The sequence below is a fragment of the Pelodiscus sinensis genome, chromosome 32 (genome assembly GCF_049634645.1).
Source record: "Pelodiscus sinensis isolate JC-2024 chromosome 32, ASM4963464v1, whole genome shotgun sequence".
Lineage (NCBI taxonomy): Eukaryota > Metazoa > Chordata > Testudines > Trionychidae > Pelodiscus > Pelodiscus sinensis.
Genome location: NC_134742.1, coordinates 10032815 through 10059860, shown reverse-complemented (window position 1 = coordinate 10059860; position 27046 = coordinate 10032815). Strand labels below are relative to the sequence as shown.

The following is a 27046-nucleotide window of genomic DNA, read 5'->3' as shown; positions in this document are numbered from 1 at the left end:
ATCGGGGGCCAGATCCAGGCAAGCTGGGAGGGCTGCATCCGGCCCCTGGGCCTGAGGTTCCCCACCCCTGCCCTAGCGTAATCCTTGATATCTATCCAGTGGTACCATTAGGAATCCAGCTAACAAAAAAATGAATGACATATGCCACTGATCATCATTCCTGCGGATATAAAGAACACCAACAATGGAAAACCACTGACGTGTTTCCGTGTGTGGCCCATGAAAATGTGGGATATTTGTGTGTGTGAGGATCAAAATTGACAAGAAAGGGATGAATGTTTCTATGTAAAAGACAAAGGAACCCAGAGATGTATGCTTGATATATAAGGCCTGTATGCGGGGTAAGTGTGGAAACAAACCCCCCTGCTATGATCCCCCAGGTAAGTGTGCTGTGGCTGGCCAGGGGAAGGCTGGAGTGGATTCCCCCTTCCCCCTAGGAGTGAGGTCAGGGCTGGATCCTGTTCTTGGTGTGTGTAGGGAAATCAGCCCCAACCTTCTCCAGCAGGCCAGAGCAGGGTTATTTGGGGAACCATGTGAGGGGCAGGGGGAGAGAGCACTCGCAGCTTAGTGGTCCACATTTACAAAAAAAAGCACCCCACCCCCCGAAATTACTGTGTATGGGCCCCATCACCGCTCACACAGCATAGCCTGATAGGCTCAGGCCAGTGGATATTGTGTGCTCCAGCCTCATGGGGGGGGCTGTGTGTGTGGGGGGGGGGGGAACAGGGGAGTCAGAGACTGCATCCAGCCCCTGCGACTTAGCTTCCCCACCCCTACAACAGTTCCCATTTTCCTTATTGTCCCCCCCCCCCCCATAGTTTAATACACAGCATCGAATGTAAGCTGGGGGCAGGGAAGGGGCTGGCGCAGAAGGAGTCGGTGGGGGTGGGGACACGTTAGCCCATGTGCAAGTGACCCCAGCAAGCCAGGAGTTCGAGCCCCCTGGAATCCTGGGCCCCGCCTCGTCCCCTCCGAGGCCCCCACAACAGAGCCAGGTCCAGCAAGGCAAAGCTCAGTGGGGCGCAGCGCGGATGGCGGGTGTCTCGCTAGGACCCAGCAGCAGCAGCAGCAGCAGGCGCGGGGGGAGCGATCGCTGGCTCCGGCCCGGCCGCAGGAAGCGACTCGCCGCCGCTGCTCGCGGGGACTCTGGGGCCAGGCTCCGGGCCGGATCCCCGAGCCCCGGCGGGGGCTGCTGCGGGGCCCCGGAGCCCGGGCTGCAGCCGGGAGGGGGAATCTCCGGCCGGGCCAGTCCCGCTGCTCCCTCCCCAGGAGCCTCTCCCCGGGCAGCGCCCCCAGCCCGGCCCGGCCCAGCCCCTGCCCCAGGGCGGGCAGCGCTTGGGGGGCAGGTAAGAGAGACCCCCCGGGAGCGGCGCCCCGGTGCCCCCGGGCTGCAGGGGGAGGGGTTGGCCCCGGGCTGCTCCCGGCGGAGCTGGCTGCGAGTCCCCGCCCGGGCCCGGGGCAGCTGCCGCCAGCCCCCAGCCTGGGCGGGAGGAGGGGGCCACATCTGGGGCGGGGAGCCGGGGTCACGTTACCACCTGCTGCCCTTCCCCCCCCCCTCCCCACTGCTGATTTGTGCTCCTGGCCCCGCCCGCAGCCTCCTCCTGGGCCCGAGCAGCGCCCCTGGGGGCGGGGGCCAAACTGGCCGGCCCAGCGGGGGCATCCCTGAGACACAATCAGGCGGGGAAGGGGGCCTGGGTTGAGGGGGGGTCTCTAGGGCCCAATCAGGCGGGGGAGCAGCAGAGGTGCTGGCAGGACAGTGCGACCCACAAAGGCCGCAGGGGCTGTCGCGGCTGCCCCACGAGCCGAGGGGCAGGGCAGCGAGTCTGTGCCTGGGATGCTCACAAAGGTGCCAGGCCTGGTCTGTGCAACACACACGTGTGCCCGGGGCTTGGCACACACTGGCCTGTTGCATCTAGGTCCCCTGCGGGGCCCAGCTTTTTCCAAAGCACCCAGAAAGAGAGGGAACAAAGCGCCCCCATTGACTCCCCTGCTAGGGGAGGCAACGGCGCTTCGGCAGGACCCGGGGGTGTCCGACAACCCTGGGCCACAGAGTCCCAGGCACAGTGCCCTGGGCCCGCTCTGAATGGAGCCAGGCAAAACAGTGTGGGGGTGTCCCCTTCGGGCTCCCTCTCCCCCGGGCCAGAAGTTCCCTAGGTCTGAGCTCGGAGCGTCCAGCACTCTGTTCACATCGCAAGCTCCCTTCTGGAAATCCATCTGGACAGGACCCCCGGGGAAGCCTCACACGCCCCTCCCACAGGCCAGGCTCCCACCTCGGTAGCCCCGGGGTTGGCGGGCTGGGAAAACAGAAGGCGGGGAGGGGAGTGGCCGGGGACACGGCACAGAACAGATCTTGTCGGCACCAAAATCAGTCCCATCCCAACTGGGCCCTCCCCAGCCCTGGGCTCCCCCGGCTGCGTCCCAAAACAGGAGCCTCACCCGCTTCTAGCTAGGGATGTTAAATTTAGTTTAATCAACTAGTCGACGGAATTTCCATCGACTTGTCGATTAGTCAATGAGGGAGGGAGCTGCAACGGGGCTAGCTCCTGGCCCCCAGCCCCGGGGAGCTAACCCTGCTGCACCTCTGCCTTTTAAATATATGAAGAGCTGTTGGCTCAGTCTCAATACATTTTAAAGACTGGTGGGCAGCGCCGGGGACCCGCTGTGAGCCCAGGACAGCTTTAAAAGAGCAGAGGTGCAGTGTCTGAGACTGGGCGTGACCTGGGACTCAGCTGATTCCAGGGTTATGCCTGGTTCCCGCTACTCCACTGCCCCCTTCCCCGGCAGAGATGGTGCTGGGAGCAACAAGGGAGGGAGGGAAGCTCCCACCTTGCCCTGATCCATCCCTGCAGGCGCTGAGAGGAAAGGCCTTGCTGGACACAGCGCACTTGGCAGGATGGGGAAGTGGCTTCTGGGATTCTGCTCTTTTTCTACCCTTTGGCTCAGAGATTCTCTTACTGGGAGGCTCTAAAGAGTCATGTGTGTGTTGGGGGGGGGGGGGGATTTGGGATGCAAAATGGACCCAGCCCCTTCTGACACCTCCCCTATCACCCCGACAGGCCGAGGAGACACGTCGAGAGTTCGCTCCAGAGCGCCCGTCTGCCAGGGGCCAGGGCCGGGCAATGGCCGGGATGGAGCCCGCTCAGGTAGGGGGTTTCAGGAAGCTGCTGGGCGGAGGGAGGGAGGGACAGGGAGGAAACAGGGTGGGATAAATTCCATTTCTAAACCAGAAGCCAGCCGTCCTGGGCATGCACCCCCGCCTCCTGCCTTTGCCCTCCCCCCCATTGTTGTCCTGACACCTGCCATCTGTACCTCCTGCCCCGAGCCTGCTCATATATTCAACCCCTTGCCCTGAGCTCCCTGACCCAACTCCGGCAGCCCCCACACTCTGCCGTGAGCCCCCCCCCACACCCAAACCCGCACTGACTCCTGCATTCTTATATGGATTGTGTGTGGACCACATGGTCCGAATTTTGATGTAGTTTGGCTCTTTGGTTTGAAAAGGTTGCCGACCCCTTGGTCTAGTAGGTGTGTGGCCATCAGAAGGCCCTGCCCTTCTCCGTCTTCTGAGGGGGACGAGGACGAGGATTTCTCTGCCCATCCCCCAAAGCCTCTTGGCTGCTGGAAACAGGCTGGGGATGGGATTCTACTTCTCCAGCCTTCCCAGAGCTTCAGTGTTTTCCCCCCGTGATGACGGGGATGGTGGCTGGGGCTGCAGGCAGTGGGTGAGGGACTCTTGTTGTTGCAGATGCGGGTGACCTTCGAGGAGGTGGCTGTGTATTTCACCCAGGGGCAGGGGGCGCTGCTGGGCCCCGCTCAGAGAGCCCTCTACAGGGACGTCATGCAGGAGAACTACGAGGCGGTGACCTCGCTGGGTAAGGGCGTCCTGGCCCCTCGGGGATTAGGAGCCGTGGGGTCTGCGTGTCCGACACGGGTCAGGTTCTTCCCTGCTCAGGTGTCCTGGACAGGAATGGGTTCCATGGGCACAGCTGCCGGGGGAGAGTGACTTGCATCTCCGTGCCCTGTGCAGTGAGATCAGGGTGTCAAACCCTAATGGACGTGCTAAATCATCCCCACCCGGCCCCTCTAGATTTCAAGGCGGAGGGGCCATGTATCCTCCTGGCTGTGTTGTTCCTCACTCACATCCAGAATCCCTGTTCCCCTCCCTCCTTGGGACAAACTCCAGCTGTAGGGAAAGCTCTGGGCTCTGCAGGTTTAGAAATAGGCAAGAGTGTAACTACAGAGCTGTGAGTGTCAGCAAGGACCCCAGACTGCCCAGGTCCTGGGAACTCCTAGGGAGGGCGTCACAATTCCTCTCACCTCCCCACACGTCTGCCTCTCCCCAGGGGGCTCAGTGACCATGTTCCCGTCCTCTTGGATTGCACATTCCCCAGCAGAGCCCAGGGACAGATTCCACTCTCTCCCCACCCTCCATGAGCCCTGATCTGCTCTGATTTCACCCCCTGCACAGGGTTTTCTGTTCGCAAACCTGAGCTGATCACCCGGCTGGAACGAGGGGAAGAGCCCTGGATGCCCGACCTCCAGGCTGACGAGGAAAGAGAGATCCCAAGAGGCTACCACACAGGTGAGAAATGACACAGAAACCAGCTGGTGAATGAAGAAGAAAGCTAACAACCCAAAAATGAGGTATCACTAATTGCCCTCGGTACTTCCTGTTCTCACACAGAGCAGGGTGTACTCAGTTGACATTGCTCAGTTTCCCACCAGAAGGCTGTGTCTAGACTGCATCCCTTTTCCATAAAAGGGATGCAGATTAGACACAGCGCAATTGCAAATGAAGCGGGGATTTAAATCTCCCCCTACTTCATTTGCATGAACATGGCTGCCGCTTTTTCCGGCTCGGGGATTTGCCGGTAAACAGCACCAGTCTAGACGGGGATCTTTCGGAAACTGAAGCCTTTTCCGAAAGATCCCTTATTCCTGATTTTAAGAGGAAGAAAGGATCTTTCGGAAAAGGCTTTAGTTTCCGAAAGATCCCCATCTAGACTGGCGCTTTTTGCCGGCAAAGCCCCGAGCCGGAAAAAAGTGGCAGCCATGTGCATGCAAATGAAGCGGGGGAGATTTAAATCCCCACTTCATTTGCAATTGCGCTGTGTCTAATCTGCATCCCTTTACGGAAAAGTGATGCAGTCTAGACACAGACGTACTGTTAATTTCCGTCCTTGTGAGTGGTTGTATGTGAAGAAGTGGGATAATGTAATTGCTTGGTCTGTGCTATTTCAGTGTGTTGGGTTTTCCCATGGTGCTGTTCCTCTTTCTCCCCAGCTCAATGACTCCTGCTTGGATTGTCTCTCTCTCCCAGCAGGTGATGTGACAATAAATGTAAAGGAGGAAGAGAATCAACAGCAGGAAGTTTCTGGGCAAATGGAACCGCAGGCGACCTTTGTGGGAAGAGCTGAAGGGAATGTTTCCCAGTGCTTGGAACAGCGAGAAGCCTGGGGAAACTGGCCCAGGCCAGAGAGGCTCCTGAGACACCACCCAAGTGAGCATATGGATGAATCTGTTAAATGCGGAGAAGGACGTAAGCATCCCACAGACCAGCAGGCAAACCTCAAGGAAGAGAAACACCAGGAATGGCTCATTTATGGGAAGGGATTTATTGTGAGCCCAGAGCTTATTACAATGCAGACAGTAGGTGCTGGAGAGAAACCCCTGCAATGCTCAGACCATGGGGAAGGTGTGAATAACAGCTTGGATCTTAATATTGACAGGAAAAGCCAAATGGGAAGGCAAGGATATCAGTTCCTTGAAGGAGGGAATCGTTTGAACTGGAAGTCAGCGCTGATTACACCTGAGACAAACCACACAGGAGAAAGACCCAGTAAGTGTATAGAGTGTGGGAAGTGTTTCAAAAGAAGGTCAGCCCTGTTTAAACACCAAGCTGTCCATAGAGGAAAGAGCTGTCCCCATAAGAGATCAGATTGTGGGAACAGTTTCCAGCAGAGGTCGGTCCTCCTTAAACCTCAAGCAGTGCGCACTGGAAAGAGACCCTATAAGTGCTTAGACTGTGGGAAAAGTTTCAAATGGAAATACACCCTTGTTTCACATGAGAAAATCCACAAAGGAGACAGACCCCATCAGTGCTTAGACTGTGGGAAAAGTTTCACACGGAGTTATTCCCTTGTTTTACATCTGAAAATCCATACAGGGGACAGACCCCATAAGTGCGTAGACTGTGGGAAAAGTTTCATACAGAGGTCAGATCTCATTAAACATCAGGCTGTCCACACAGGAGAGAGATCCCATAAATGCTTGGAGTGCGGAAAAAGTTTCACAGAGAGGTCATCTCTTCTTTCTCATCAGACAGTCCACACAGGAGAGAAATCCCATAAGTGTTTGGAGTGTGGAAAAGCTTTCATTTCAAAACGTAAACTTGTTAACCACCAGGCAGTGCACACAGGAGAGAGACCCCATAAGTGCTTGGAGTGTGGAAGAAGTTTCAAAAGGAAGAGAAACCTTGTTAAACATCAGGCCGTCCACACAGGAGAGAGACCCCATAAGTGCTTGGAGTGTGGAAAAGCTTTCAAATGGAGATTTGACCTTGTTAAACATCAGGCAAGTCATACAGGAGAGAGACCCCATCAATGTTTAGTCTGTGGAAAAACATTCATCCATAAGTCATACCTCAATCGACATCTGACAGTCCACACAGGAGAAAGACCCCACAAGTGCTTAGACTGTGGGAAAAGTTTCCGACAGAGATCAGGACTTCTTATACATATGAAATTGCACATGGGAGAGAAACCCCATAAGTGCTTATATTGTGGAAAAAGTTTCATAAGGAAGTCAGCAGTTATTCAACATCTGGTAATCCACTCAGGAGAAAGACCCCATAAGTGCTTAGAGTGTGGGAAAAGTTTCAAAAGAAAGTCCGAGCTTATTCAGCATCTGGTAATCCACACAGGAGAAAGACCTCATAAGTGCTTAGAGTGTGGGAAGAGTTTCACAGTGAAGTCAGCCCTTTTAACACATCAGAAAATCCACACGGGAGAAAGACCTCACAAATGCCTGGAATGTGGGAAAAGTTTCATAAGGAAGCCAGACCTTGTGTTACATCAGAAAATCCATAGTGGAGAAAGACCCCATCAGTGCTTAGACTGTGGGAAATGTTTCATAAGGAGGTCAGACCTCATCCACCATCGGTTAACCCACATGGGAGACAGAAAAGATAAGTGTTAAGCCATGGAAAACCTTTCACATGGAGGTCCGACGTTCTTAAACAACAGGCAACGCACACAGGAGAACCACCTCATAAGTGCTTTGACAGTGGGGAAAAAAAATTCATACAAAGCTCAGCACTGGTTTCACATCAGAAAATCCACACAGGAGAAAGATCCCTTAAGAGCTGCAACTGGAAAAGCTTCATGTAGCGCTCAACCCTTCTTGGTCATCAGGCCATCCACACAGGAGAGAGACCTCATCAGCGCTTCATCTGGGCAACGAGTTTCATATGGAAGTTGGAGCTTCATAAAGATCAAGGACTCCATAGAGGAGGGAGAACCCTATGTTTATGGACTGTGGGAAAAGTTTCACATTAAGATGAAATCTTGTAACTCCTCAGAGACTCCCCATAGGAGGGAGACTCCATGAGTGATCGGGGTGTGAGGAGAGATTCATATGGAGGGCAAGTTCCAAGGGAAATTCCATGGACGTGAGGACCCGGATTCTTCTGTTATTGTATTCCTCTGGGGTCGTGTGTAAAGCAGGAACGTTCCCTGTGATACTGGGACCCTTTCCCCATGTGCATATTTTTATTGGGTTCTCCTTTAGGTAATTAAGTGTTTTAATGGCCCCCCCAGCGGGAGGTGCTGGCCAGACTCTGAAGCCACCAAAAATTTGCTCCCGAGAATCCCTGGGCCCAATGCTCATGATGGTCCCTTCTGGTCTTAAAGTCTGGGAATTTGACAGAGCAAGTCTGGGAATTTGCAGGAGGGGCTCAGGACAGAAAGCTCAGGTGTGTGATGGAGTTAGGGTTGGGATGTGTGGGGGGGTGCAGGAGTGTTAGGATGCTGCGGCCAGATGGGATCTGGGACCCAATCATGGGCTTGTCTGGCTCGGAGGGAGAGCGCAGGGTTTGGGTGGGTGTCTGGCCAGCGGGGAGGGAGGAGGAGCAGGGTTTGGGTGGGTGTCTGGCCAGGGGGGAGGGAGGAGGAGCAGGGTTCGGGTGTGTGTGTGGCCAGGGGGAGGGGTCAGGAGCAGGGTGCTGCTGGGTGTCTGGCCAGCGGGAAGGGAGGAGGAGCAGGGTTCAGGTGGGTGTCTGGCCAGTGGGGAGGGAGGAGAAGCAGGGTTCAGGTGGGTGTCTGGCCCGGGAAAGGGAGCAGGAGCAGGGTGGGTGTCCGGCCAGCGGGAAGGGAGAAGGAGCAGGGTTCGGGTGTGTGTGTGGCCAGGGGGAGGGGTCAGGAGCAGGGTGCTGGTGGGTGTCTGGTCAGAGGGGAGGAGGCAGGAGCAGGATGCTAGTGTATGTTTGGCCAAAGGGAAGGGGGCAGGAGCAGGGTGCTGGTGGGCAGGATTCAGGTGGGTATCTGGCCAGGGGGGAGAGGGCAGGAGCAGAGTTCGGGTGGGTGTCTGATCAGTGGCAGGGTCTGCAGGAAGTGCTGGAAGAACCACATGTGATGCTCCTTCAGGAAATCCAGCTGCTCCTTCTCCCCAAAACTGGATCCTCCACCACCGTCTTAGCCCTGCCCCAGCTGCTAACCCCCCACCATAGCCATTATCCCCCTTGGCCACTAAGCCCCCCTCCCCACCTCAGCAATTAACTCTGTTGGCCACTAACCCCTGCCCCCTCAGCCGTTCAAACCTCCCACCCCTCCACCTCAGCCATTAACCCCCTAGGCCAGTGGCCACCAACCAGTCAACCGGGATCTACTGGTAGACCTTGGAGCCTCTGACAGGGGATCCTGACTGGTTTGGCCGGGAGGCTGTCAAGTGCCAGTACTTCAGCTGCCCCTCTCAGCACTGCTCCTGCCCTCTGCCTTGGAGCTGCCCCCCACCCCCGGGAGCCTCTTGCTTGCTGTGCAGGGCACAAGAAGAAGAGAGGGAGTGTTGAGATCAGGGTGCCCCTCCCTCCACCCTGTACCCCATCTTCACAGAGCAGAGCAGGGACAGGGATGGAGGGAGTTTGCTGGCTGCTTTTGGGAGTGGTGCAGGGCCAGGGAAGGGGTGAGCCTGCCTTAGTCCCCTGCCCCACCACCCAGAAAACATCTGTGCCGAGCAGTGCCCAGCTGGAGCCAGCATTCCAAACTCCAGCCCTGAACCCCTCCTGCACCCCAACCCCCTGCCCTAGCCCTGAATCTCCCTGCACCCAAACTCCCTCCCAGAGCCTGCCGCCTGCACCCCAACTCCCTCCCAGAGCCTGCCCCCTGCACCCCAATTCTCTGCCCCGGGCTCACCTCAGAAGCCCTCCCACACTCCAAATCCTTTAGCCCAAGATCAGTCCCCCTCCCCCTCCCCTGCACTTCAGACCTCTGCCCCCCAGCCTGATAAAAGTGAGTGAGGATGGGGGAGGATGGAGTGAGCAGGGGCAGGGCCTTGGAGAAGGGGCAGGAAGGTGGTGGGGCCAGGGTGTTTGGGTTTCAGGTGGATCCTGGATTGAATTTAAAAGTGATCTCATGCTTAAAAAGGTTGGAGACCACTGCTCTCGGCCACTAACCCCTCCACCTCAGCCATCAACCCCCTCAGCCGCTACCCCTCCCCTCACCTCAGCCATCAACCCCCTCAGCCGCTACCCCTCCCCTCACCTCAGCCATTAAGCCCCATGGCCGCTAACCCCCCCCCCCAGCCATTAACCCCCTCAGCCGCTACCCCTCCCCTCACCTCAGCCATTAAGCCCCATGGCCGCTAACCCCCCCCAGCCATTAACCCCCTCAGCCGCTACCCCCCCTCACCTCAGCCATTAAGTCCCATGGCCACTAACCCCCCCCCCCCCTCCAGCCATTAAGCCCCATGGCCGCTATCCTCCCCCACCTCAGCCATCAACCCCCTTGGCTGCTAACGCCCCACACCTCAGCCATTAAGCCTCATGGCTGCTAACCCCCCCCACTTCAGCCATTAACCTCCCCCCCCCCAGACATTGACCTCCTGCGCAGTGGAAGCCGTGGGCTGAACCCACCTACCTGCTCCTACTCTCAGGCCCCAGAGATGAGGGAAGTCCTGAGTCCCTCCTGGAGTGGGTACTGCAGGCTCCCCCCCCCCCACACCCGGCTCAGCCCTCTTCTGCCTTGCAGAGGAGCTGACCTGCAGCGCCCGGCTGAGTGTGTGCCCCTCCCTCCAGCTGCTCTTCACCTGCCAGTTGGAGGTCCTGGCGGTGGTGAAGAGCAGTGGCACCCCTGTGCCCTCCGTCACCTGGACCCACATTGGTAGCCACCCTGACCTGCTCCTGTGCCCTCTCCACCCAGCCCCAGCGCGCTCCATGTGCCTCCCCTTGACCACCACACGGGGCAGCCGGACGCGGTACCCCCCGGCGATCTCGGCCTTCCTGTCCGCCGAGGAGAGACGCTGCCTAGATGTCCTACATTAAAATATTATTTTAAAACCTGGCCAAGCTCCGGGCTTCCCCCACCCTCTGCAGGAAGCCGGTGCTGGCTCCAATCTTGTGCCACCGTGGGTCCCCCATTGCGGGGGGGGAGGGGGGCAGGAGTGTGGGGGGCTGACCACGAGTTGGCTCCTAAGTGAGCCGTGAGCCATAGGGGGCTGAGCCTTGCTCTAGCCCCTGTCCTGAGTGATCACAGCAAGGTGGGGGGGGGGGGGGGAGCCTCTCAGGACTCCTGGCCCCAGCTGTGGGGGGGGGGAGGGGGACAAGGATTTTGCCGCAAGGGAGAGGGGAAGGCGAGTCCCGGAGGAGAGGCAGGCTCTGGGTGAAGGGAGGGGGCGTGAGGACTTGGGTCCACTTCCCAGCTTAGCTCTGGGCCTATGGATTGGTTTCTCCCAGCGGGGACAGTAAGGGGGTGTGCCCTGGTGGGTGGCTCCGGCAAGGGGTGTTTGACCCAGAGCAGGCCATTTAAAGGAAGGGGCAGGCGTGGCACCTGACCCGCCCACGAAAGCCCAGTCCCGGGGCAGCCCCGTGGTCTGGCAGTGAGGGGAGCTGGCAGCAGCCCGGCCTTGCTCCTGCCATGGTTGGGGGAGGCAGAATCAACCTCTGTCCGGCTGTGGTGGCCTGGCCCCCATCCCGGTGTGGGCCCTGCAAGCTGGCCCCCATCTGCTGCAGGACAGGCTGGCAGCAGCCCCATCTGGGTGGGGCATCCCGGCCCTGGCCCCTCTTCTGCTGCAGCAGACGGAGGGGAGGCAGAATCAACCATGGCCGTCCTGGTGTGGCCCCTGTCCAGCCACGGCTGCCCAGCAGCCCAGTCCCGGCAAGTGTACATGGCCCCAGAGCCCCCTCACTCTCCTCCCTACCCCCAGGTCCCTGCCCTGCCTCCTGCAACCTGCCCCACAATCTAATCCCCTGCCCTGAGTCCCTCACACTCTCCAATCCTGCCTCCTGCACACACCCCCACACACTCCCATTCCCCTGCCCTGCCTCCTGCACCCCCCACACACTCCCATTCCCCTGCCCTGCCTCCTGCAACCTGCCCCACACACTCCCATTCCCCTGCCCTGCCTCTTGCACCACCCCCACACACTCCCATTCCCCTGCCCTGCCTCCTGCACCCCCCACACACATTCCCATTCCCCTGCCCTGCCTCCTGCACCCCCCCACACTCCCATTCTCCTGCCCTGCCTCCTGCACCCCCCCACACATTCCCATTCCCCTCCCCTGCCTCCAGCACCCCCCACACTCCCATTCCCCTGCCCTGCCTCCTGCACCCCCCACACACTCCCATTCCCCTCCCCTGCCTCCGGCACCCCCCACACTCCCATTCCCCTGCCCTGCCTCCTGCACCCCCCACACACTCCCATTCCCCTGCCCTGCCTTCTGCACCCCCCACACTCCCATCCCTCTGCCCTGCCTCCTGCACCCCCCACACTCCCATTCCCCTGCCCTGCCTCCTGCACCCCCCACACACTCCCATTCCCCTGCCCTGCCTCCTGCACCCCCCACACTCCCATCCCCTGTCCTGCCTCTTGCACCTCCCCCACACTCCCATTCCCCTGCCCTGCCTCCTGCACCCCCCACACTCCCATCCCCCTGCCCTGCCTCCTGCACCCCCCCACACACTCCCATTCCCCTGCCCTGCCTCCTGCACCCCCCCACACACTCCCATCCCCCTGCCTCCTGCACCCCCCACACACTCCCATTCCCCTGCCCTTCCTCCTGCACCCCCCCACACACTCCCATTCCCCTGGCCTGCCTCCTGTACCCCCAACTTAACCCCCTGCCCTCACACACCCCAACCCTCTGCCCTGAGTCCCCCGGGCTCCACCCCACAAGTTCTTACAGGTTCGGTTTTATTGCCCCCCCTGCTCTCAGGCCCTCCCGAGGGGGGTTGCGATGGGGCAGAACCGGTAAGGAAGGGAAGTTACTTCCCCCCTGGCGTCTCCTAAAGGTGACTCATAATTTGAGAAACTCCTGCCCGAGCGGCCCCCAGCGGGCGGGGCTGCCCCACTCTGCGGCCACCGAACATCCCCCCAGTCTGGCTGCTCCCGAGGGGTCTGTGAGTGGGGCAGAGCCAGGCCCAGGGGCGCAGCGCAGCGCGGATGGCGGGTGTCTCGCTAGGACCCAGCAGCAGCAGCAGCAGCAGCAGGCGCGGGGGGAGCGATCGCTGGCTCCGGCCCGGCCGCAGGAAGCGACTCGCCGCCGCTGCTCGCGGGGACTCTGGGGCCAGGCTCCGGGCCGGATCCCCGAGCCCCGGCGGGGGCTGCTGCGGGGCCCCGGAGCCCGGGCTGCAGCCGGGAGGGGGAATCTCCGGCCGGGCCAGTCCCGCTGCTCCCTCCCCAGGAGCCTCTCCCCGGGCAGCGCCCCCAGCCCGGCCCGGCCCAGCCCCTGCCCCAGGGCGGGCAGCGCTTGGGGGGCAGGTAAGAGAGACCCCCCGGGAGCGGCGCCCCGGTGCCCCCGGGCTGCAGGGGGAGGGGTTGGCCCCGGGCTGCTCCCGGCGGAGCTGGCTGCGAGTCCCCGCTGCCGCCCGCCCCCAACCTGGGCGGTGCTCGAGGGTCACACCTGGGAGGAAGCTGGGGTCACGTTACCCCTCCTTGCTTCCCGGCCCCACTCACAGCCCCCCCCCCCCCCCCCGGGCCCGAGCAGCGCCCGGCTGGGGCAGGAGGCGGCTCTTTCCCCAGCGCGGGGCTCAGAGATGCTGCTGCGGGAGGCTCAAAGGGGCTCGCTGGGTTTTCTTCTAGCGGGAGGGGCCGGGCCGGGGGGGTAACAGACTCACTGGGTTTCTTCCCACAGGGCAGAGCCAGAGAGTCCCAGCGCGTGTCTGCAGGGGCAGGGCCTGGGGGGACTCGGGGGGCGACAGGGACTCGGGCCCCTTCTGACGCCTCCCCCATCGACCCTCTCGCCCGACCCGCCGAGGAGACACGTCGAGAGTTCGCTCCAGAGCGCCCGTCTGCCAGGGGCCGGGGCCGGGCAATGGCCGGGATGGAGCCCGCTCAGGTAGGGGGTTCAGGGAGCTGCTGGGCGGGGGGAGGGAGGAGACAGGGTGGGATAAAGCTGCTGAGCAGGTCCATGGGCAGGGTGTGATCGCGCCCCCATTTCTAATCCAGGCCCCAGCCCCCCTGGGCAGGGCTGGGAGAATGTCCCAGACTCCCAATGCTGTGATCTGAGCCCCCAGCCAGAGGTTGCTGGGAAACACAAAGGGAAGCTGCCGGGATTCCTGTCCCTGCCTGTGGCTCAGAGCTCGGCTTCCGCCTCAGCCTCTGGCTAGCAGGTGTGTGGCCAGGGAGAAGGCCCTGCCCTCTGTCTGCTGAGGGGGAGGGGGATCTCTCTGCCCTTCCTCTGAATCAGGGGTCTGCAACCTTTACAAACCAAAGAGCCAAACAACATCAACATTTAGAGCAAGTGGTCAATATAGAGCGGGAGAAGAATATCCGAAAATATGATTTAATATGATTGATAATTGACCTGATGATTAATAATAGCAGAAAGGAAACATTGCACTCACAGACTTTATGTAATGGAATTTCTGCTGCTGCATTTTTTCACACATTTCTTTGAAGTTTTTATCGTAACGGGTCAAATCCAGCTTCATGCAGGCATTCAGGGTATCTTCTGTCAATCTTATGGCAGGGAGCTGGTGATGTGGGGGTGCAGGAGTCTGGGTTGGAGTGTACGAGGGGCTCAGGCCAGGAGATTGGGGTGTATGATGGATTCAGGGCACATGGTTGGGGTGTGGGAGCATGTAGGACTGTTATGGCAGAAGTCTGGGGATGTGGCAGTATGAGGGGTTCAGGTGTATGCTGGGATCAGGGTTGGGGAGGGGGGAGTGGGCCAGATGGGGTCTGGGCCCCAATTGCAGTCTTGTTGACCAGGCTTCATTTTTTCATACAGGAAAATATTATGTCCATCACAAAAGGTTTCAACATTGTCTTGAGTTATGGCAGGAGGGAGGAACCTTTTGTGAGTCGAGGGCCCACAGAAAAATCCATCGGGGGGGATTCCTGGGGAGGGGGCATCTGGTGTGGGGGAGGGGATGAGTGAGGGGCTTGGGGGTCTGGCGATGAGGGGGTGGGAGAGGCACTTACACAGTATCTGCCATGCAGCATGAAAACCAGTAACACGCTGCCTGCTGCTCCCATTCCCCGGAAGCCTCCAGGAAGGATTCGCAGGGGAAGACTCCAGCAAAGTGGTTCCTGAGGGACGAAAAAGGCCAGTGCACCTGGAGCCGTTTTTGGTGCTTGTTTCCTGCATGGCGAGGGAAGGAAAAAAGCAGCGCAGCGAGACTTTTTTTGCTCCATTTGTTCCCCGCACGCCAGATCCGGTGGGAAGGCTCTGGGCCTTCTCCCCTTCTCTCGCCCCCGCAGGACCAGTGCTGACGTTCCAAGTTTGCAGAGGGCCGTACGGCTGTAGCAGCAGCACTGGCTCCCTGCTGTGGGGGGAAGTAAGGAGGAGCAGGGCTCAAGCTTCATAAGAGCCATATCTGGCTCGTGACCCATAGATTGCCAGCCCTGGCCTGAAGCCTCCTGGCTGCTATAAACAGGCTGGGGATGGGATTCTACCTCTCCAGTCTTCCCAGAGCTTCAGTGTTTTTTCCCTGTGACGACTGAGATGGTGGCTGGGGCTGCAGGCAGTGGGTGAGGGACTCTTGTTGTTGCAGATGCGGGTGAACTTCGAGGAGGTGGCTGTGTATTTCACCCAGGGGCAGGGGGCGCTGCTGGGCCCCGCTCAGAGAGCCCTCTACAGGGACGTCATGCAGGAGAACTACGAGGCGGTGACCTCGCTGGGTAAGGGCGTCCCGGCCCCTCGGGGATTAGGAGCCGTGGGGTCTGCGTGTCCGACACGGGGCAGGTTCTTCCCTGCTCAGGTGGCCTGGACAGGAATGGGTTCCATGGGCACAGCTGCCGGGGGAGAGCGACTTGCATCTCCGCACCCTGTGCAGTGAGACCAGGGTGTCAAACCCTAATGGACGTGCTAAATCATCCCCACCCGGCCCCTCTAGATTTCAAGGCGGAGGGTGGGAGCATGTATTCTCCTGTCTGTGTTATTTCTCACTCGCACCCAGAATCCCTGTTCCCTTCCTTCCTTGAGATGCGCTCCAGCTGTGGGGAGGGCTCTGAATTTGCGAGGTTTAGAAACAAGCAGGGGTGTAACTGCAGAGCTGTGAGTGTCAGCAAGGGCCCCAGACTTCTCAGATTTTGGGAACATCTAGGGAGGGCGTCACAATTCCTCTCACCTCCCCACACGTCTGCCTCTCCTCAGGGGGCTCAGTGACCATGTTCCCGTCCTCTTGGGTTGCCCATTCCCCAGCAGAGCCCGGGAACAGGTTCCACTCACGGAATGTCCCTTGGGACTGACGCTCTCCCCACCCTCCATGCACCCTGATCTGCTCTGATTTCACCCCCTGTGCAGGGTTTCCTGTTCCCAAACCTGAGCTGATTGCCCGGCTGGAACGAGGGGAAGAGCCCTGGGTGCCCGACCTCCAGGCCGCGGAGGAAAGAGAGATCCGGAGAGGCACCCACACAGGTGAGGACTGACGTATCATCTGGCATCCTCCCATGCAGGGCAGGGTGTGGTCAGCTGACATTGCTCACGGTTTTCCAGCAGTCCTGTTAGCTGCAGGAGTTTCCTTCCCATGTTTCAGTCTGTGCAATTTCAGTGTTTTCCCTTGGTGCTGTTCCTCTTTCTCCCCAGCTCAATGACTCCTGCCTGGATTTTCTCTCTCTCCCAACAGGTGATGAGACAGCGAGTGAGAATCAAGAGGGGAATCAAAAGCAGGAAATTCCTGAGGAGATGGAACCGCAGGCTACCTTTGTGGGAAGAGCTGAAGGGAATGTTTCCCAGTGCTTGGAACAGGGAGAGGCCTGGGGAAACTGGCCCAGGCCGGAGAGGCTGCTGGGAAACCTCCCATGTGAACAAATGGACAAATCTATTCAATGTGGGGAAGGACACAAGCATCCAACAGCCCAGCAGACAAACCCCAAGGAAGAGAAACACCAGGAATGGTTCAGTTATGGGAAGGGATTTATTGTGAGCCCAGAGCTTATTACAATTCAGAAAGTAGATACTGGAAAGAAACCCCTTGATTGTTTGGACCGCGAGGAAAGCGTCAATAACAGCTCAGATCTTAATACTGATGGGAGAAGCCAAAGTGAAGAGAGAGGCTCTCAGTGCCCTGAGGGAGGAAACGATTTGAATTGGAAGCCTGCCCTGATTGTGCATCAGAGAAGTCACACAGATAGACATCATAAGTGCTTAGACTGTGGTAAAAGTTTCTTAGAGATGTCAGCCCTGATTAAACACCAGGCAATGCACACAGGAGACAGGCCCCATAAATGTTTAGATTGTGGGAAAGGTTTCATATGGAGGTCCTCCCTTGTTTTACATCAGAAAATCCACACAGGAGAGAGACCCCATAAGTGCTTAGACTGTGGGAAAAGTTTCATACAAAGATCAGACCTCATGAATCATCAAGCAACCCACCGGGAAGACAGACCCCATGAGTGTTTAGATTGTGGAAAAAGTTTCAAATGGAGGTCAGCCTTTGTTTCACATAAAAAAATCCACACCGCAGAGAGATCCCATAAGTGCTTGGACTGTGGAAAAAGTTTTCTATGGAGATCATTCCTAGTTTCACATCAGGCAGTCCACACTGGAGAGAGACCCCATGTATGCTTAGAATGTGGGAAAAGTTTCAAACGCAAGTCTGAGCTTGTGAAACATCAGGCAATCCACACAGGAAAGAGACCCCATAAGTGCTTAGACTGTGGGAAAAACTTCATACATAGAGCAGACCTGAGTAAACATCAGGCAATCCATAGAGGAGACCGACCCCATCAGTGCTTGGACTGTGGAAAATGTTTCATATGGAGGTCAGCCCTCGTTTCGCATCAGAAAATCCACACAGCAGAGAGACCCCATAACTGCTTAGAATGTGGGAAAAGATTCTTACGGAAGTCAGCGCTCACTTCACATCAGAGAATCCACACAGGAGAGAGACCCCATCAGTGCTTAGACTGTGGGAAAAGTTTCATAAAGAGGTCAAACCTCGTTAAACATCAAGCAATCCACACAGGAGAGAGATGCTGTGACTGGGCTGTGAGAAAAATTTCATAGGGACGTCAAGTTGTCGTAAGCATCAGGCAATCCATGCAGACCAGGAAGCCCATATGTGTTTGGACTGTGGGAAAAGACTCATGCCTTCGTCATATATTATGAAATATCAGTTACTCCACACAGGAGATTGCGTGAGTGCTTGGCCTGCGGGAACGGTGTCTGAAACAGTTCAGCCCTTCTCAACATCAGGCTGTTTACACTGGAGAGAGAGTCTGTAAGTGCTTAGGTTGTGGTAAAAATTTTACAAACTGATCCGATCTTTCTTCTATGTCAGAGAATTCAAACAAGTGCGAAACTCCCTAAGTGCCTCGACTTTGTAAAAATTTTCACACAGAGATCATATATTGTAACACATCATGTAGTCTGCTTGGAAAAGAGATCCCATAAATGTTTGGACTGTGGAAAAGGGGCACATGGAGATCACACTTCATTAAACATGGGAGAATTGACATAGGATCTAAGCTTTTCTGACATAGTCAAAAAGAGTGAGACGCGTGGAGGATAATTAACTCAGATTCAGCCTTTAGAAACTTGTTAGACAAGAGTTTAGATGGTATTTGAAGGCTTTCCACAGTAGACAGGCTTAGGATTTTGATATGTAAACTTGCTAAAAAATTGACAGAAGTTTGACGGAGGATAGTAATGCTGTTGATTTATTGCAGAAAACTCACACGATTATCTCAAAAATTGATCATAGTTAGAAAATTTAATCCCAATGAATTGTGTTGTGAACCAAGAGAATATGAAGTGAAATTTCTCAAATATTATTTTTTTTACACGTTCAAATACATTAATTTTATTACAGCAAAGAACAGAAAGCATATACGGCTCATTTTATATTTCTTTATTACTAATATTTGCACTGTGAATGGGATAAAGAAAAGAAATAGTATTTTTCATTCCACATCATGTAAGTACTGCAGTGCAATCTCTTTATCAGGAATGTGTAATTTTAAAATGTCCATTATTTTTTGTTACACAGCCTCAGTCCACTCCTCAAGATGTTTGTTTCTTTGTCTAAACTCATCCATGGTTGCTTTGGCTGCTTGAGCGATGTCTGGCAGCTCTTCATGAAGACTGAGCACGTGGGGGGATATTTCTTTCCAATTCTAGCAGTGAGTGCCAAAGAGCGATGTTCTTGTTGGTGTTGGGCTTTGTGTTTCCAAAGTCCGTCATTCGATGATTGGAACCTGGGGAGAACAATCTTGCAGTTTGGCTATTTTTAGTGAAAGCTGCTTAGCTTTCTCCATGCAGCTTAGTGCGTTGTCGATGGCCTTTTCTTTGTGTTTCATGTTGTGGTTCCCAAAGAAGTCCTGCTGGTGCTGGCCAGCAGAGACTGTTCTTCCAAGAGCATCAAGATCTAGGCTTTTACACACCTTGCCAACACCCATTGCTACCTCAGCTTAACCCTTTAGTCACCGAGTGCTGGCCAGCATAGCTATCAGTCACACAGGTTAATGGCATCACAAGTTGCCCCACACAATCAGGGCTGGCTTGAGCCACTCCTGCGCCCTGGGCAGCGGGTGCGCAACACATGCATGGCTCCGCTCCCGGATGCACAGAGTATGTGTGGCCCTGCTGCCCGGTGCGCTGCGCACCTTACAGCTGCACTTGGGCACGTGGCGCCTGATTGCAGCTCTAAAGGGCACCGTGCAGCCCCCGGGCATGTGGTGCCTGATGGCAGCTCTAAGGGGCGCCACGCGGCCCCCAGCCTTGGGCACGCGGCACCCCTTACAGCTGCCATCAGGCATCCCCCATAGGTTGGCGCCCCGGGCAGCTGCCCGCCTAACCCCCCCCCTTAATCCAGCCCTGCACACAATAGCAACTGTGTCATATGTGTGAATCATAGAATCGTAATCATAGGGTTGGAAGAGACCTCAGGAGTTATCAAGTCCAATCCCCTGCTAAATCCAGGACCCATCCCAACTAAATCATCCCAGCCAGGGCTTTGTCAAGCCAGAACTTAAAAACCTCCACCATCTCCCTAGGTAAACCATTCCCATGCTTCACCTTGGCCTCTGATGATAGGACAGAAAACAATGGGCATAAATTGCAGCAAGGGAGGTTTAAGCTGGACATTAGGAAAAACTTCCTAACTGCCAGGGAGGTTAAACACTGGAAGAAATTGCCTAGGGAGGCTGTGGAATCTCCATCACTGGAGATATTTTAAGAGCAGATTGGATAGACATCAGGGACGATCTAAATGTAGCTTGCTCCTGCCCTGAGGACAGGGGACTGGCCTTGATGACCTCTTGAGGACCATTCTATTTCTAGTGTTGTTTGATTCTCTGATTCACCACCTCCAGATGCGGCATCCCTTCCCTACATCTGCTGGCAATGCTCCTACTAATGTACCAAAATTTGCCGTTAGCCTTTTTAGCCGGTCGTTTTTGCTATACACATTTTTATGGCAACCATCTGGCAACCTTACAATTGCCCGAGGCCGTCAATTGGTTAGGACCAGCCCTGGTTGTCAGCATCCCATAATGCTCTCATTTCTTCCCTTCTCCTCCCCGCCCCCCTCACCCCACCTGAAAGCAATGACTGTTTTCACACCCTTTTGTCACACCCTTTCCCCCCTGGTTATCTGAGCAGATGCTGTAGCAAGGCAAGCATGGACCCTCTTCAGCTGCAAAGTGCGGTAGTAATAATTGCAAATACTTTGCACCTCATGCTATGGTATGTCTTGGAGGGGTCTTGGGGGAGGGAGAGCACGGACAAGTGACGTATTACAATCTTTCGAAATTAAATCTAAAGAACGCGGCAGTTTTTTCGATCGTGGAAAACATTTTATGAGGATGTGACGGCGCGTTGGGGTTTTCCCGTCTCCTGCACCCCCGAAATGGCACGAACAGACTCCACCAGCCAGTAGGATAGGGGGAGTTTATTGCTTCTCCAGGATACAGCACAGCACAGATGTCATCTGGTTACAGGAACTGGGGCTAAGAGGCCTCGGTGCCCCCCCTTGAGATGGGGGGTGGCTGGGCCTACAATCCCAGCGCCCTCCCCAGCTCCTCCTCCCCTGCTTTCCAGACAGAAACTAACTCACTCTCTTCCAGCCCTGCCCCCCAGCCAGAGGCAGCATTTCACCTTCCTTTGTTTCTCTCCCTGGGGGGTAGCTGGTCAGACAGGTTGAGAGACCCTCTTTGCATAATGACTCATCCCCTGTCCTGCTGGGCCGTGGTACAGACAGCAGCCAGTGGGGGTTACCACAGCCCAAGCATAGAAACCAGCAAGGTACCCCCACTACGTCACAGAGGAATAACACCTTTTTTCAAAAGTGCTCTTTCGAAAAAAGGTGTTATTGAACACACACAGGGCTTTTTCGAAAGAGAGCATCCAGACTGCCTGAGTGCTCTTTCGAAAAAGCGGCTCCCTTTTTCAAAAATACTGGTTGCTGTCTGGACGATCTTTCAAAGGAAGCTTTTTCTTTCTTTTGAAAGAATCTTGTCGCCTAAGAGGCTACTAGACTAATTGTTATTTAAGTTTTTCCTGGTACAGACTAACTTGGCTCCACCTCTGAAGCTTCGAGACTGTCACCCGATTACATTTTTGCTGTCAGATCTTGCCAGGGGAGCAGGCAACAGGCTCGCTGTTGCATCTGCTGTGACCAAAAAAAAGAAAAGCGAAGGGCAGACTTTAGCGAAGATACGCTGCAGAATGCAGAATCGAATCTCTTACCATAAGAGAATGTTTGTCCAATGCAATAGGCAAAAAATATCCTTGAAGAGCTCGATATGCAGCAAATACAGCACAGAGATCTCAGGGCAGCAGCTGGACTCAATTTAGTGGCGGGCATGGTGAGGAACAGGTCGGGGCCTCGTGCCATTGCTTCTGCTTGGAAAACACGTGAGACACAGCGGCTGCAGCCAGGCAAGGGTCTGTACTTGCAAAAGGGGTCCAGAGTGGCATGGAGACAAGGCAGAGATTCTCATGCTCACCGTGTGTTCGGGCCCCCCCCCCTTGCTGGAAGAGTGCAACTTTCCTTTCCCACGGCAGCCTGCAGGCAGGAAGATGAGATGGTCTGGGCATGGGGGCAGAGCAGGGGCTCTCATGGTCACCGTGTGTCCGGTACCCCCTTCCCTGGATTGCTGAGAGAGTGCAGAAAAGTGTTATTTATTATTATGGGGCTGTGCTCCCTGCTTGCTCGACTTGCCAAGCCCCCTCTTTCTGGGGGTAGGTGTCTAGCTGGGGGGAAGTTGCAGGAGCTGGCTGGAGGTGCGGGGTCTCGGTGGAAGGGATGAATGAGGAGGCTGGGGGCGCAGAGTCTTGGGGGGGTGTGAGTGAGGGGTCTGGGCATGCAGGGTCCTGGCAGGGTGGTTGGGGCCATGCTGGGATCCCACGCTGGTGCTCCATCCTCACCCCTCCAAGCTGAGACCCCGCACACTCAGCTCCATATTCACTATGAGAACTCCAGAAAGAGATATAATTTGAGCCACTATCCTACACCAGGGCTGTGTCTAGACTGGCCAGTTTTTCTGGAAAATCAGCCGCTTTTCCGGAAAAACTTGCCAGCTGTCTACACTGGCCGCTTGAATTTCCGCAAAAGCACTGACTTCCTACTGTAAGAAATCAGTGCTTTTTGCGGAAATACTATGCTGCTCCCATGCGGGCAAAAGTCCCTTTTGCGCAAAACTTTTGCGCAAAAGGGCCAGTGTAGACAGCTGAGATTTGTTTTCTGCAAAAAAGCCCCGATGGCGAAAATGGCGATCGGGGCTTTTTTGCAGACAAGTGTGTCTAGATTGGCCATGGACGCTTTTCTGCAACAAGTGCTTTTGCGGAAACGCGTCCTGCCAATCTAGACGTGATTTTCCGAAAATGCTTTTAACGGAAAACTTTTCCGTTAAAAGCATTTCCGGAAAATCATGCCAGTGTAGACGTAGCCCATATGTGAACTCCTTATACTTAACAATCAGTCCCTCCTTGTATTTAGGTGTGACGGTCACCTTTCCCATACCCAAGGAAGAGCTCTGTGACGGCTTGAAAGTTTGCCCGAGCCATTAACGGAAGTTGGTTCAATGAAAGGTTCTTGGCATTTACCTGGTGCTTAATTTCCACTGTCTCCAGGCTTCCGGCATGGGCCACATCCCCGAGCCGGCTCTGTGCAGGCTGGCCCTGGGCTCTGGTACCTGCAGGTCCAGGCAGCTCTGCCCAGGTGGTGCAGCAGCACAGGATGGGGGTGGAGTTCATGGCTGCCACCAGCGCCGGACTCCATGCTTGGGCTGTGGGAAGGAGGGAGGCTGGCAGGGAACAGCAGCAGAGGCCTGAAGGAGCAGCCGTGACTACAAAATTTGAATTTGGTGGCCCCTTATTCCGGAATAACGGGCTTGGTAGCATGGGTGCGTCGCTTACAAAATCAACCTTGGGGGGGCTAATTTCTGACTAAGGTCCTAGTGTAGTCCAGGTCTAAGGGGTATGGCCAAAATCTAGATGAGGAGTCATGACAAAGGCTGAACCAGAATCCGTGCGTGGAGGCAGAACTAGAGTCAGAGTCAAGCTGGAGTTGGAGTCAGATAGCCATGCTACAGGTCGAACCTAATAACACCAGGACCAAGCCACAATCAGGGCCCGATCCATGAGGAGACCAGAAGCTTGTTCAGTGGTTTGTACTACCTCCCAGGACCCCTTAAAAGTGTACCCAAATACCATGCATCCAAATGCGTGGTCCAATCAGAAGCTGAGCCAGAGTTCCACTAGCCCTCCCCTGCATATTCTGCAGAGCTGATGGCTTGAGATCTGTGCACTGGGGTCAGACCTACTGACTGGAGAGACAAAGTGTGGCAGAAGTGGCACCTGGACCTTTACATCGCCGCTGGAGCGCCCGTCTGGGCAGTGCTAAGGGACCTGGCAAAGGTGTCGGTATCCCCCTGACTGGGGTTCAAAACCTGCAAGCTTTCACAGCCTGCTACTTGACTCTACATTTTGACCCCAAGGAGGCCTTTTTCTTTACAACTTGGGTCCCAATATTCCTTGACTGGATGTGTCCGTGTCTCCTGGGAAATAATCCTAGTTCAGGAGAAGTTTTTTTATGAGGAACACAAAGGATATTTTGTTGAGCAAAAAAAAAAAAAAAAAAAAAATGTCAGGGGGAAAGTTACTGAGGAGAAAAAAAAAAGTCACCTGCCCCTTTAAGGGTGGCCATTTTGAATTCTGTTCTCCGTGGCACTGAAACACTGTACTAGATACTCCTGGCTTCTTGCCTCACGGGTTACCTTTAACCTCAGCAGCTTCTCTCTCTCTTTTCCATTAGGCAACGTCTACACTACAAGTTTTCTCGGCAAAAAATATGCTAATTAAAGACTCATTTGCATGAGTCGTGACCTCATTTGCATATTTCCTGCCAATCTGTTTTTGGCTAGGGGTTTTTGCGCAAAACCCCCTTTAGCCGCAAGATCGGTATACCTCCTTTTTTGGGGCATAAGGATCTTGCGGATAAAATATGCAAATGAGATGGTTCAGTACCACCCAGCACAGGTGGATGTACGCAGGATGTACACAGGGCACTTCTCTGCATGGGGTGGCCTCTAGACTTTGCTCACTGCTCCTTGGGAGGATACTCTGGGTGTCTGTTGTGTGTAAGCCCTTCTGTGGTCAAAGAATCCCTTTGTCCCACAGAGCAACTTAGGAACAGGGCACTTCATAACAAGGTGAGATGAAGGAAACATTTCTCTTATATCAAGCAACCTGCTCACCAGGCCAAAGCCGAGTCAGTCAACACAAACGCACAATCTTGGTTTCCCCAAATGTATGAATAAATGACACTTGTACCCCTTCTCAAAGCAGAGAAGAGCAGAACAGCTGTCAGGATGGCTCACTCAAATCGATGACTTACCAATGGTCACAAGATTCAGACCCAACTTTAGCAAAATTCCTTCATGTGGGACCCCCCGGTGTGTCTCTCCCCCAACCAGAGCGCTGCGGGGTGGGTGCTCCAGAGCTGTGCAGCCTCCATAGCCACTGGTGGAGTTAGTGGCAGCTGCAGGGCCCAGCCCCGCTGAGAACGAGGGATGCAAAATCCCACAGCATCAGCTAACTGGTTAACCGTTAAGTTAACCTGACATTTAACCAGTTAACTGACTTAAGTGGGATCTGGGCTGGCGACTGCTCCATCCCAGCTGGAGCAGTCCCCCAATTTGAGGGGCTGCTGGCTCCCAGCCCCCATTAGAGCAGTCCCTGTCCACACTGGGCCCAGGAACAGTCCCTTGCCCACGGTAGGGAGGGGGAGCTGCTCCAGCCCCCACCGGTTACTGGTTAACCAGAACCCGCACGTACTACCTAGTTAGGGTGATGCTTAGCAGTTAACCTTTCACAGCCCTACTGAGAGCCAGGCTCTGGGGCCTGAAGGTTGGCACCCAAAATCGAAACCTTGAATTAAAGGTCATTTGTTAGCACTGGGCCCAGCCCAACCCGGTGCTCTGGTCCTGTGGGTTTCAGGGAAGGTGAAAACCCCTTCCCCACAGCGAGGGCTCCCTCCAGCACAGGAGTCTCGTGTGTCTCTTCCCCAGCAGCTGCAGGCCCCAGGCGTGTCCCTTGAGAGGGCTGGGAATGGGGTGGGGTTGGGGAGGGGGTGTGTGTTTGTGTGTGTAGAGGGGGGAGGATTTCACAATGTAAACCTGAGATCTCACCATTCTTAAGCTCCCCCCTCCAGGCACTCTGCCATCTGCACTGGAGGCACGAAGAGGGGAATCCCTAGGAGCGCACCGACTGCGTGAGGATGCCTCGTGTCCCCCTTGGGGCTGGACCTTATGGCCCCAGGCAGAACACGGCGCCGTGCCGCAGGACAGGGCGGCATCAGGCAGCTGGCCTGAGCACTGCTGACTAGGAGCCAGCCATGTCAAGGAGATCCATTAACCCCCCCCCCCCACACACACACACTCTGCGTCTCCTCCAGGTCAGGGACCACCTCCTGCACCCGATTCTTCATCCCACACCCCACCCCTAAGCCCACAGCCCCAGTCTGGAGCCCTTCCCCAAAACTGGAGCCCCCTCTTGCATCCCAAACCCCTCATCCCCAGGGCTGACTACCCCAAGCCCTTCACCCCCTACAACACCCCAACTCCCTGCCTCAGCTTGCAGCCCCCCCCATATGCCAAAGCTCTCAGCTTCACCCCCACAAGCTGGAGCCCTCTGCTGCATCCGAAACACCTCACCCCCCCCCAGCGCCACCCCGAAGCCAATGCCCACAGCAGCGCCCTCACACCCTCCTGCACCCCACCTACCTGCTCCAGCCTGGAGTGCCCATTTACAGCCAAACCCCCATTTAGAGCCCTTACCCCAACCCCTTAGCCCCACCCCCGCCACATGCTTTCCATGGATGGCATGACGTCTGGTCTGTGATACCGCACCTCCATACTGGTGCACAGAACAAAAGGCATGGACATAAAAATTAGAGGGAACACTGGCCATGCCCCCCACTTTCCATTCCTCACTCCCGCAAACCCCCCTCTGGGGCTGAGCTCTGCCCCTCACACTGATTCTCTCCCCTCAGCGAATGTGACTCTGGATCTAGACACGGCTCATCCCCAGCTCGTCCTGTCGGAGCATTGGAAAAGTGTGAGATGGGGAGAGACAGAATAGCAATTCTCTGGCATCCCTGAGAGATTTTACTCTGTGCCCTGTGTGCTGGGCCATGAGAAATTCATCTTGGACAGACACTGCTGGGAAGTAGAGGATGGGGTACCCTGGGATGTGGGGGTGGCCAGAGAGTCTGGGAGCAGGAAGGGAAGGATCAGCCATAGCCATAAGGGGGGATTTGGGCTGTGCAGTGGTTGTGTGTGTGTGTGTGTGTCAGTTCTGGGCTCTAACCTCCCTGGCCACCCTCCTACCCCTGAGCCTAGCCCCCAGCAGGATCTAGGTTTGTCTGGACTGTGACCAGGGGCAGGTGACATTTATTGAGGCTGATGACAAGGCCCCAATATTCACTTTCCCGCTGGGCTCCCTCCCCGGGGAGAGACTTTGACCCTGGCTCTGGAGGGGGCCAGAATCCCAGCTCAGCCTGTGTCCCTGAAACCAGTCTCATTCCCCCGCCCCCCAATGATCTTGGAGGACTCCCCTGTACCCAGACCCTACCCCTCATTTCTATGATATGGCAAATTCCTCCCTTCCTGCAGCCCCAGGCATGGGACAGGGAGGAGGGAATAACACCTGGGACTGCAGAAGGAACAGAGTGACCCTGAGGGGCAGAGGTGGGGAATGAACTAACAGTCAGGCTGGGGACAGGCAGAGGTGGGGGTGGCAGGACACAGAATTAATTAATCAGGGTTTGGAGGGTTAGTTTCACCTTTGGACTCTTCTCCCAGTTGCAGTCAGCAGCAACAATGGCTGGGTCCGTGTCTAGGGGCAGTGTCAGGCCACCTCCAGGTCCAATCCCAGGCTGTGTTCAGG

General features: G+C 56.0%; 2 protein-coding genes and 1 pseudogene across 2 annotated transcripts in view; all 3 read left to right on the top strand.

Moving 5' to 3' along the window:
- Positions 1 to 1037: 1037 nt before the first annotated feature.
- On the top strand, positions 1038 to 8838 carry LOC102458521 (uncharacterized). Its single transcript, XM_075913868.1, is given in 6 exon segments — positions 1038 to 1346; positions 3057 to 3143; positions 3746 to 3872; positions 4469 to 4582; positions 5321 to 7192; positions 7195 to 8838. Coding segments are annotated over 5 exon segments (2331 nt in total). The 5' UTR covers positions 1038 to 1346; positions 3057 to 3119; the 3' UTR covers positions 7389 to 8838.
- Positions 8839 to 12420: 3582 nt separating this feature from the next.
- The window catches only part of LOC102452245 (uncharacterized), a 505721-nt gene continuing 491095 nt past the window's right edge, over positions 12421 to 27046 (top strand). Inside the window, 2 exon segments of the mRNA XM_075914136.1 lie at positions 12421 to 12969; positions 13343 to 13546. Coding sequence (XP_075770251.1) covers positions 12652 to 12969; positions 13343 to 13546 — 522 coding nt within the window. The 5' untranslated portion in view covers positions 12421 to 12651.
- LOC142823236 (uncharacterized) lies at positions 14589 to 18480 on the top strand (annotated as a pseudogene).